Raw genomic sequence first — 12,352 nt, 5'->3', positions numbered from 1 at the left:
GTACGTCCTTCAAACTCGTGTCCAAAACTGAACTCATTATTTTCTCCCTCCGTCCCTAAATCAGCCAACTGCTTCTGCATTTACACATTCAGTTGATAATGCCACCAAGTCATTAAAGAAGAAAAAATCTGAGTGTACCCTTCAGTCTTTACAGTCCGTACTTCTCACATCTGGTTCCCAAGTCCTCTGTTGCCTTTCCCAGTGTCTCCACCCTGACTCCTCATCTCTGTCCCTGCTGCCTCTGATTTGGTTCAGGCACTCACCTCTTTTCATCTGTACTCCTACTGTATCCTCCCGACTTCAGTCTAATTTATGTACTCTGCTGTCCAGCATGATTTATCCCCAATTCAAAGCTTTAACCATGTTTTTTTTTTCATTGCTTAAAACCCATTGTTGGTTTCCTAGTCCCTCAGGATCTATTCCCATCTCCTTAGCAGCCTACGCAGAGTACATCTGCTCTCTGTCTCTCCTCCACATAGGCAGCCACCTCATACTCTGTGTTGAACACCTGCAGTTCCCCAAATGCGTCAACTTCCCCAGGCTCCTGTGCCTTTGACATATGGCCCCCACCAGCCTCCCACCCTCCCCCAACACACACACTTGGTTCTTAACCCATTTTGATCTTTGAAATTCAGTTCACGCAACACCGTTTGTGTTTTAAATCCTTCCAGTGTAAGTTGGGTGTCTCTCCCATGTCCCCGTAGCACTCTGTAGAGTACTGATATCACTACAACTTGTTACCTTTTGTCACTAGATTGTGAGCTCCCTGAGGGCAAACTGTAAGTGCATACACACACACACACACACACACACACACTCTCTTTCTCTCTTTTTCTGTTTGTTTGTTTGTTTTCGTCCTTTATTTCAGTAAAGAGAGCCAAGGGATTGAGGGGAGAGGGCTTAGAGAGAAAATGCGGAGTGCATGTCTCTCAATCCCGTATACATGTTTATTTTTATCAGAGATTAAGGGCTGGAGATGACGTTTAGGAATTTAATGAACAAGGGTCCTGTTTAACCTTTTCTCACTGATTTCAGTCATTTGTATGAGCCAGAGTCATCCATCTTCATTGTATGTAATCATGACTGAAGCACATGTAATATACTTAAAATTTAGATTTTGAATGTTTACTGAGGCCCAGTCATATTTTCACACTAGAAACTTATAACTAAGGCCTAGGGTCTTATATAACCTAATTGATACTTATACCTCACAGGAGAACAGTTTCTCAGCCTTAGCACTCTCGATGTTGTAGGCTGGGTAGTTCTCTGTCGTGGGGGACTGTCTTGTGCGCTGCGGGCTGTTCAGCAGCGTCTCTGCGCTCTGTCCACTAGATGCTAGTAGCGTACCCTTACCCCACCCCGGTCGTGACAATCAGAAGTGTCTTGAAACATTGCCAGATGTCCTCTGGGGAGCAAAATTGCCCCCAGTTGAGACTCACTGCTGTAGAACTCGAAATAGAAATCTAATCCATGAAAAGGCTAACTGTTCTGCCCTCTAAGAATCACCGATCTATTTATTATATTCAGTCTGGTCAAAAGCATATGATGTTGTTCCAATTTTGAAGAATTACTTTTGGTCTTGCCTCAGTCTTTTCAGAAACTTTAAAAAATGTGTTCCGCATGAGGGAGGGGATATGGGGATGTATGTATACGTATAGCTGATTCACTTTGTTATACAGCAGAAACTAACACAATGTTGTAAAGCAACTATACTCCAGTAAAGATGTTAAAAATATACATATAAAGAATAAATGAATGGAAATTAGGAAAAAAAAGTGTGTTCATGTGATCTTTGCTTCATAAGTGGCACTACCCCTCTCTTCTTCTTTCTCCAGGGGTTCATTTGAGCATTAAACTTTTTGAAAATATGAGAAAAGTGGTGGAGTTGAAATTTTTCAGTGCCATGTTCCACATATTTTAAGCTTGAAAACTCATTACTGACAGCAGTTAGGAGAAGAGCAGACTTCTGCTGGGTATTAGAGTTAAACTGTATATAGTTCGAATTTGATATAATGTGAAAACTTTTAGTCAAAACGCTTCTCATATTTCAGATTCTGTGTTTGATCTATTTAAAGTTTGCCTCTCCTTAATTTAATCTTCTTTTCAGGCGGTCCATGTTCTTATGGGAAATGCTGTGCAACCCTTGCTGACTTCCGTGGGAGATGCTATAGAGGCCATCATCATCACTATGCATCAAGAAGATTTTTCTGGGTAATGACCTCCAGCCAAAGTTTTCACTAACCTTCAGTACCTTTGTTTTTCATGCCCACCTCCACCTCTACTCCCTAAGTCTCTACCAGTCTAGAACCGTGTTCCTCTTGTGATGGGGTTGGCCTCCATCCTTATCCTACTTGATTCATTGAGCTCCATTAGCAGACTAAATTTTTTCAGTTCTTCTTGTCATCATTTCTCTCCTGTCATTGAAACATAGAACCATTAACATCTGCGAGACTCAGCTTGGCACTTCAGGACATTTGGTACTATCTCCTCTTTGCAATTATATCTTTTTCCTTACTTCTCACAAATAAGCTGTACTTGAGCCTCTGGTATTGGCACGGTATTCCTTGTATAAAATGTCCTGCCTCTGTCACTCTGCTAGTCCAATTCCTGCTCTGGTTTTGAGGGCGAGGTCCTGCCCAACCCCCTGCAAAGATGATTTTCCTTTGTCAGAGTCTTGTGGCAGTCTAATCTGGTCATGTCACTCCTAGCCATAAGCAATTTGGTATTATTCCACAGCTCTTTCATACGTATACTGCTTATCCATATCATGTGTGTCTTGAGAATAAGGATCATAGTTCCTAGCTTAGTGTTTACTTTAATCTATTTAAGTAAAGTAAAATGGTTTTGACTTAGTGTATTAGAAAACTGTGGAGGATTTGAAATAGTTATTTGCACATGCTTAGTGTGATTTTTTTTAAAAAACTTAACCATACTCTGGAGCTAAATATTCATATATTAGTGTAGATATGTGTTTTTTATTCCTCGTGCATAGTTAGTTACTATTTTTTAACTGCTCTGTTTCTTTATGTTCATGTCGTTTAATAGTGTATCTACTTTATTAAATTTCTAGCCACTAGTCTAGCTGTTCGTAGAAAAATTATGTGATTATTACACTGTCTTTTAATTTTTCAAATCATTTATTATTTCATTTACAAAGTATCTTTTGAAAGGTGAAAAGGTCAGTCTCTATTTTTAATAATGGTATGAAGCACAGAAGGGTAAATTGGGTTCTACACAAAAATGCTATAGTATTTGGAGACAGGAATATAAAACTGCTGATTACCAGTATTTGGGAGGAAAGGAATTTTGTTCAGAAATGATCTGAAATGTCCCAGTTAGACCAATCATCAATGCCTCTGAAAAGGAAGCAAAACTGGAGTAATTTTTGAAGGCTTGTTCTAATAAGAGTGGTCAGGTGCTTACTTGAGTAATTGTATTGATGAGCCACAGCTGGTGCCTGCAGATAACACATTAGACATTAAAAGTTGGTTTCCCAAGTAGATATGTTTTTATTAGTTTGCTTAAATACTAGTGAGCCAGATTGGTTCTTTAACTGATAGGTTGCCACAGGTATGCAGCATTATTTTAAGACGTATAACATTGTCCTCAATTTTTTTCCCCAACTGGCCATTAGTGGCTCCATTTCAGCTCACTCTCTCTGTACAGCAGACATATGAGGTTCCACTGAAAGTTATTTTCCATACATGGCCGTACAGGAGTGTGGAGCATTCATGGCAAGAATTTTCCCACTTTCTAGAACCTTGTTATTAGTAATTCTGTCACGTCATTTCATATATGTATGGCTTATATGAAATATAAGGTGACATTGGATGAAACTGTTCAGCAAGTGGAATCACTTTTATAGTAGGGCCATCTTCCGGGATCACACTTGGAAAAATAATAATGACTACCTGCCCCTCCAAGCCCTTCACACCTACTCACGGTAAAAGGAATAAATCAGGTTTACCTTCTAGGCCAACCTTATTTGTAGTATGATGACAGAATCCCCTGCTAATTAAAAAGTAATCCTCAACACAATTTCCTGGTATTTTAAATGTATTTAGTGGGACCTGTGTGTGTCTTTCCAAATTAGATAAAGCTTAAATTGTAAATGTCTGACATAGTACATTGATTGAAATTCTGTTATTTAATGTAAAATGACTCGTGTCTGATATCAGCTTTGAATGGGAGAGGGAAGTCAGTAACAGGAGGAGGACCCTAGATCCTTGAAGTGGTGGATGAGCACCTCTGAGGAGGGGAGAACACACACTGACCCCAGAACGACTGGTGCCACTTCTCAGGCATGTGTTTGTTCTGTCCTTCTGCCGTCTGCCTCTGTATGCGGGCTCTCATTACTAAGACCGTGACGTTTCTGCTCACTTTATCAGTTGAGAACCTCTTACTAAAAGGTTTGACGTAACTGGGAAAGCTGAGCTTTAGCGATTGTCAAGCAAGGTTTCTATTCTAGTCAATTTAAGTCAGACTTCTAATCCATGCTGAGAATTGATAATACATATTTCAGAATTTTTCTAATAGATCATTTTATTTTGCTTACATTGACACATGCTTACGGAACCTGGTTTAGTATATCATTTTCTAATCCTCAGGGAAATGATATCACCTAACCAGATTAGAATTCTTGAAACAGTCCTCCAGAGTAGTACCAAGATAATGACAGTGCTTTTTGATAAAGCACAAGATTAGAAAGAGATGGGTTCCTTTTTTTTTCTTTTTTTTAACTTAGCTTTTGGGGCTGACAAAACCTGAATAAAGATAGGCCATGATGGTCTGAATCTGGCAAAACCAAACCCCAGGTGAAGATTGCCATCTCTTACTAAGGCTGTCCCTGTACTCTGTACCAAGCAGCATTCCACCCTATGATATTGCAAACAGCAGTGTTCCACCATGCCCCCTCAATGGACTTGCCATAGTTAGGACATTCTTTCTTACACCTGAACAAAGTCTCTTCCTGCTGGAACACAGCATGCTTTCTCTATTTCTATCTGCTCTCTGGATGTGGAAGACCTTTGGTTAGCATCCCATTTATAATAACCATTGCTGTATTTTAAAATAATTAAGTTTACCTCATTCTCCTGCTCTAGGCATTTGAATCATATCTGTTTTTCTTCCCTAGACCATTGCCAATTTCTCTGCATCATTCTCAGAATATGATTTATTTTTTTGAAAAAAGATTCAGCATTATATAGCCAGTGATCTCACTGGCTTGCTAATTAATATCAGGTGATTTCTAATTTTGGCATAACTCTTCTTTCCTATAAATATTGCACATTCTTTTCATATATTCTTTAAAGAGCAATTATAAACACTTATAAATTATAAATAGTATTTCATGGAGCATCAGCTGGCATCATCTGTTGATCCAAATTAAAGCCTTTCCAAACATCATCTGGGAGGAGAAAATTGCATACCATGTGTATTGTTACATAACCAGTTCCACAGTCAGAATTCTACTATTGGACTGATTGGATTAAATAGCACAAGAGCAGAGATATCTTTGCCAAGAATCTGTTTGGGGAAGGCAGCATTTTCTGTTGCCACCAAGTGTAAAATCCTATTTCAGTATCTAATACTGATTTATTCACTAACCAGGCAAACCACGTGAGTGGATGGAGAGTCGTAAAGCTGGAAGAGACCTTGAGAGGTCAGAGTGCATAAGGCACTTCTACGAATCATCCAAGACAGATGGTTGTCTGTTTCATTTTTAATAGTCTTTTGGTAAATGGATTCCAAGATTCTTTCAGTCATCTTCCTAGCATCCTAAAACAGTCTTTAGAATATAATCTAAACATTGTTTTATGCTCTTTAACTTTTAGCAAAAATAATGCCTTTCCTACCTTTAAAGTAAAAAATTGCTTAGGACTGAAATAGCAGGCAGAGGGGGAGACCAATATCAAATAGTGCCTTTTAGTGTACTGGCTGATTTTTTCTTTTGCAGATCATTACCCAGTTCAGGAAAGCCTGATGTTCCCTGTTCTCTCTACATGAAGGAGCTTCAAGGTTTTATTGCCAGAGTTATGAGTGACTACTTTAAACACTTTGAATGCTTGGATTTTGTCTTTGACAACACTGAAGCTATTGCCCAAAGAGCCATTGAACTTTTTATCCGAAATGCCAGTCTCATAAGACCTCTTGGTGAAGGTGGGAAAATGCGTCTTGCTGCTGATTTTGCACAGGTAAGTTGATGCATAGCTACAAAGGGGAAAATGTTTCAGCCTCAGTATTATCCATTAAATAAAAGACCATCTATGGTCTTCAGTTTTTTAACTGAAGAAAGTTTTTAACATGAAAAAAGTAAATCTAAACCTAATTGGTAAAAACGGAAAGAATTTAAAGATACTTTCATACCAGCTTTTTTTTACTGTCTTTAACAAAAGGATCATCAATCATCTTTGATATTTCAAGGTTAAGCTAAGTAGTGTGTCCCACAGTAGAGCAGCATTTCCCATTTTTACATAACATGGGGCTTTCTCACTATTTTATTATCCCACCAGGTCAGTACTGATAAGAATAATTGATTAACCTTGTTGGGAAATAATACAGACAATGAAATTTATCCTTCAAACAGTAGAAAGGGGCTGTCTGTTGTCATGTAAAGAGAAAGATCTCTGACACATGCATGGTCCTCCAGGGCGGTGTTCTAATTCATTTAGAAGCACAGAGGACCAGGTGAATTATTTGATCCCCCTCTGTTAAATAAGAGTACCTTTCTTGTGCATGGCCACCTTGAAGTCATTCCACGCTATCTGATGTGAATGAGGTAGAGGCACATTAAAATAGCAGAACCATAATCAGCTCTTATAGAAAGGTTTTTTTCTTTGTCCTTTAGACAGACTTTTTAAAAGCCTTATAAATATAGTATCAGAGGCAGAGAAAAAACACCTCATACATCCACTTTCATTAAAAAAAGATTCAGAAACAATTCGTATTTACATAGCACGTCAAAGGTGAACTTATTTTCTAAGCCTTTGAAAGCAGTTAGTTAGCTTTACTAGTCTAAATAGTTATTCGAATGGATTATTCCTAGCGGTGTGCCAGATCCTTCCTGTTTATAAAGACAGACAAATTGTAATGTCCCTCTTTATTCCTGTGTGTATCTGGGAGCAAGTCTTGGTTCATTATTCCTACTCCGAGGAAAGGATGTGGCGGGCTGCTTGTACCATGCAGTGGTTGTAGACACGCCCTCATACCTGACAGTTACAATAAGGAACAGGTACATATCATAATGTTTCAAGAGCCAGGCTCTTTGCATATTAACTGGTCTCGAATTAGTCATTTTCATCTCCAAATGATATGCCTGAGACCAGTAGGTCAGAGTCAAGAGCCTTCCTTTGTGAAATATGCCTTTAGCAACCTCAGCATGAAAATTGAGAGTAAATGGTACCATTCGTGTGACTCCTTTTACCCTTCCCGTTTTTATCAGCTTAATTCTCAGGCACCTGTACGTCTGTTGTTACAGGTAAATTCTGTATATTGTCATACTTGTCCCTGTCTGGGATTACAGGCTGCTTATCAAAGTGAAAACACAGTGAGGTACCAAGACCTGCTCTTCCTTGTTAAAAACACTGTGAGCTGAACTCAAATGGGGGTCTGTTCTTCTTTCCCCCTTTCCTCCTTCATTTTGTTTTTCTTTTCCTGTCCTCTCCTTTCCCTGGGCTCCCTCCCCCACCCGTTTATTTGCATTCTGCTCCAGCTGGTTCTTGAGTCACTTTCCTGGAGGCAGCACTTCAAGTCCAATTAGAGTGGCAGCCAAGCAGGAGATGGCCAGAATGGGAGTGCTGTGGGAAGAAGGCCTTTTGTTTCTGTTTTTATTTTAATGCTGTGTGACCTTGTGAGTTTTGAAAGCTGGAGAGCATTGTCCTGTGACCCTTGCTACCACAGCTGGCACCTGTTCAAAATGCGTAGCATCCAGGGGCAGGGTTGAGCTCCCACCTTCCTTAAAACTGCACATTCAGAATTTTATTTGGCATTCCTTCTTTCTGAAGACATGTTGCCTATAAACCAGACCTCTCCCCAGGTCCCTTCCGTTAAGATAAATGAAACTCATCCATCATTATTACTAACGTATGCTCCAGGGCAGCCTCCGTTTTCCACTTCTTACTCGGGTGTTCAGAGTTTACTTCCCAGGCTGGCAGTGACACTGGTAGCCGCAGCCTCCGTGGGGCTGATTCCTTGGTTCACTTCGGGATAGTGTCCCCGTTTCAGAGCCTCGTGCCACTCACTCTGCGGCTGCTTCCCTGGCCCTGTGGGTCGTGGGTGCAGGAAAGACAGGTGCCAGCACTTCTGAAGTCAGTCATGGTTGTGACCAGTAGCTTTGGCAAGTATTATCCAGCTGTTATATCTTGCCCCCATATTTTAAAAACATTAAAGTGAATTGAGGGCTTTTGTTTCATGTGATGTGGTTTCTTCCCACAACTGCAGTTATGTGGCATTGTCCCTCGGGTTTCATACTTGGTTGCATTTTTCTGGGGTGAATCAAAACCCTGAGATGGCATTGCCCTGACTTTTATATTCATGACGGGCATCACCTGGCTGCCTCATTACTGAAAGTTCTACCGATTTGTATTCAAAATTAAACAAAGCCATTGAGGCCATTGGAATCAAGACCACACAAATCCTCTATGGGTTTGAAAAGAGTTCTTGTGATAAAAGTGCCTGCTTTTCTGGCATAAATAACAGAAAGAGAAAGAGCTCAGAAGATTCCAGTAGGGTAGGTTTGGGAATACTGATTATTTGGCATAAAGTCCAGTTGCAAAGACAGATAATGATATGTTTTAAAGATTTCTGTAGGAATCCTAACTTCTCCCCACTGGCGGCGTGGCACAGGTGAAAGAGTGTGTATTTACAGGGAGCCATCTTGGGGGGGCGCTCACGATGAGGGAGGTGCCCAGCACATACCTCCTAGGAATCAGGTCACAGGCATGAGGTGCTTTCCTCCTGGTAATTAATTCCCTACTGTGACCACATGGTCTCTGTGTTTACACTAATCACACAGCACTTCTAAAGCACTAAGCTGGTCCAAGGCCACTGGGGTTCTGCTGATTCAGAATCTCTCTGGGGACTTGTCCATACTGCCCTCTGAACCACACATTCCCCTCTGCCCCTCAGCTGTGTTTCTTTCCTGAGGGAAAGGATGGCTTTTGACATTGGCATTAAATCATTTGCTCAGTGGCACTCTGAGCAGTTTCTCTTTCTTTCTGGTGCCCTTTAAATACTATACATTTATATCTGTTTTGCTTTTTGCCTGCAAATATAAATTTAGGGAAGAACCCCAGATAATCAAGATTCTAACTCCTATTGCCTTTTCTCCTGAACAGTATCAGGGCAGAATGCCCTGGGAGTATCCATAGATGCCCTGTGGTTAACCAAATGTCTGCGGTGGGCATGGAGCAGCTCTGTAATTAGTTCACCACGCCTGCAGCTGACTGTTCGTTCCCTCCAAACAGGAGAGCTGGAGAGAGGCAGTTGCTGATGCCATGTTTGTATCCACAGCTAATTGCACAGTCACCTCCTCTAAAAGGAACATTCCTGCCCTTCAGAAACATGGCCTTTATTGTTTAATGGAACTCTGGCAGAAGAAGATGGTTTTTAGTACCCTAGAGGTCCTTGATGGATGAAAACTTTATTTTGAACATTTAACGTTTTGAAATTGTCCTATGGCATAGAAATCTGCAGGCATCATAGGTGACCCAGCCATTCGAGGTCATATTCTCTCATACCGTAATTTTTTCCTAGCCACTTATTTGTTTTAACATTCAGTCTTGCTCAAGTGCCAAGGCAAAGGTTGTTTGGTTTAATCTTTGAAAATGATGAAGCCCACTAGGGTAACTGAAAAAAAAATTGACAAAAACATTTCATGAAAAATACTTCACATGATTTCAGTGTGTAAGAAACCATTATATGCACACATGCACAGACACACACACACAGTCATAGGTACATGATACCATATTTGTACTTTGTGCTGACTATAAAATAAATGCCACATCCTGTAGGAAACCAGAAACTCCCATTGAGTGAATAAACAGGTCCCAAGGAACACTGGGTCGAGGCCGCTCTCTTTTGCATTGTTGGCAAGAGTCTGACTTTTCTTCCTCAGATTTCTCTTTTTATTTACTTATTCTTTTGTATTTTAGAGAGCTTGCTAATCATGTGAGGTTGGTTTCCCTCTAGAGCCTACAGGGTATATATACTGTGTCTTCTGTATGCTAGGAGAGAAATTCACCAGTCACGACTCACCCTTGAGACCATCTGAAGAAAGAAAGCTGCCCTGCAATTCTCCCCGACACTCAGTTCATACATTTGATTTCACACTTGTCATTTCTCTTAATAGTAATGTGTATGTGTGTGTGTGCATGTGTATGCATACACACACATACCTCTCTTAAAATTTAGATGAATAAAAATTATATTGTTTAAATAAATATATATCCCCTTCTTTGATAAATTTGAGAGAGCTCCTCAGAGGCAAGACCATCTAATTCATCTTCTTATCCCCATGTCTAGCTTGGTTCCTGGAGTCAAAAATGTTTCTCAAATGAGTGAGTGATTAGGTCTCCATGGTCTTCCAATGTCAAGGAGATTTGAACAGTTTTTCAGAAAGATGGCCAGCAAGACAGAAACCCCATTTTTCTTTCATATGTTTTTCCTGAAGAAAGATGTTGATTTTACCAGGGAGCAGCCTTTTCCCAGTCATTTTCTAAATTATTCTTTACCAGGGTCCTGTTTATAGCGAGTATAGAGAGATGGTTTATCGTCTGGGTACCACGTATGCAAAAATTTTGCATGTGCGCTTGGTGGATAAAGAACAGGTAGCCTAAAACTTAATTAATGACAAAATTTCCAGTCAAAGGAGGAAAATAAAGAGAAGTGAAAGTAGTAGTTGCTAAATTCTTCAGTCAGGAAACAAATTAATTCACTAACATTTAAAAGGGGGAAGTTTTTAAAATACTGATAATAAGTGCTGACATTTAACAAGCACTTACTACATGCCGTGCACATAGTGCTTTGTGAAATTATCTATTTTACTTGCATAATTTTACGATAGGCATTACCTTCATTCGACAGATGAGGAAGTTGGGACGTAAAGAGGTTAAGTCCAGGGCCACACAACTAGTCGTTGTAGAGCAGAAATTCTGACACAAATGCGCTGCCTCCAGAGTCAGTGCTTTTAACCCCCTGAGCCAGCCTGGTGAAAAGGGACGTCATTTATGTTCATGTACAAAGGCTTGTGATGTCTGCTTAAAGTATAGCCACACAGGCAGGCTTGAAAACCTTCCTTTTTCTGATTTTTCAGTGGAGAAAAACAATCTAAACTTTCTCCTCTTACATAACAAAAGATGCTTTTCTCTTCTTGAAGGAAGTATGCCTCTTTAGTAAATAAATGCAGAAGTTATCTAAGCTCTTGCCTTTTAATAAATTTGACTTTCAAAACCTGCCTCACAGTGAAGATAAAATTTAAGTTAACTGCAAGCTACAACCTTCTGTGATCCAAGTGTGTCCCCAGTTCACTTCAAGATTCTTATGTAAAAAGCTGGGGATATCTTTTAATATTTCAGATGGAGTTGGCTGTGGGTCCGTTCTGCAGAAGAGTATCTGATTTAGGAAAGTCCTATCGAATGCTGAGGTCATTCAGGTGAGACATAATTCTATTATCGCTGTTAATATAGCCATATCCTGTTAGCAGATAAATCCTCCCCTGTTCATGGCCATCTGTATGAAATTGCCATTATTCAACCATTTTGTGATGTACAACAGTGGCATTTGAAAGTTATTCTTCAAACCAGAAATTTATATAGTGTTATATGAATTGCCTAGTGTATGTATGTATGTCTGTGTATGTGTTAGTTTTGAGTTGCAGTTAATAAGATTGAGCTGGTAAATTTTTTATTATGCTCTTTCTAGGGGGATTTATTTTTTTTATTCTCCATTCTTACAGAAATATATTGAGTAGTAATACTAGGCAGTTCATAATTTATAGATGTCTTTTTCTGAAAGTATTATTGGTTCATTTATCATTTCCAATTCAGTTTACTTCTAAAAAGGTCATAAGTTGCATTCCCTAACAAAACTATTAGAATGAATATTAGAAGAACTGAGTTTAGTGGTGAAATGCAGGGAATGACGGTAAATGTAGTAGATAATTCAGGCTAAAGATGGCTAATGCAATTGAGCACAAAATTTGGGATTGAGCTTACTTGAAACCAGTTCAAAAAGAAAAACAATGAGTTAATTCAAACTCATGATCTAAGACTATACCAATTTAACAAGAAAATCGTTTTCAGTGCTGAATGCTTAGATAGACCTTTTACCAACTCAAATTTTAAAGACTTGA

At 39.5% G+C, this 12,352-nt stretch overlaps 1 protein-coding gene across 1 annotated transcript in view; it reads left to right on the top strand.

Annotated features, from left to right (window-relative positions):
- The window catches only part of COG5 (component of oligomeric golgi complex 5), a 273,181-nt gene that overhangs the window by 242,634 nt on the left and 18,195 nt on the right, over positions 1–12,352 (top strand). The window contains exons 17-19 of the mRNA XM_082632836.1: positions 2,108–2,211; positions 5,957–6,194; positions 11,577–11,653. Of these exons, the coding sequence (XP_082488962.1) occupies positions 2,108–2,211; positions 5,957–6,194; positions 11,577–11,653 (419 nt within the window). The remainder of the gene's footprint in view (positions 1–2,107; positions 2,212–5,956; positions 6,195–11,576; positions 11,654–12,352) is intronic.

This window comes from Mesoplodon mirus (genome assembly GCF_964341445.2).
Source record: "Mesoplodon mirus genome assembly, chromosome: 9".
NCBI lineage: Eukaryota > Metazoa > Chordata > Mammalia > Artiodactyla > Ziphiidae > Mesoplodon > Mesoplodon mirus.
The sequence above is the reverse complement of the archived record's forward strand: the minus strand, read 5'-3'. Positions and strand labels throughout refer to the sequence as shown.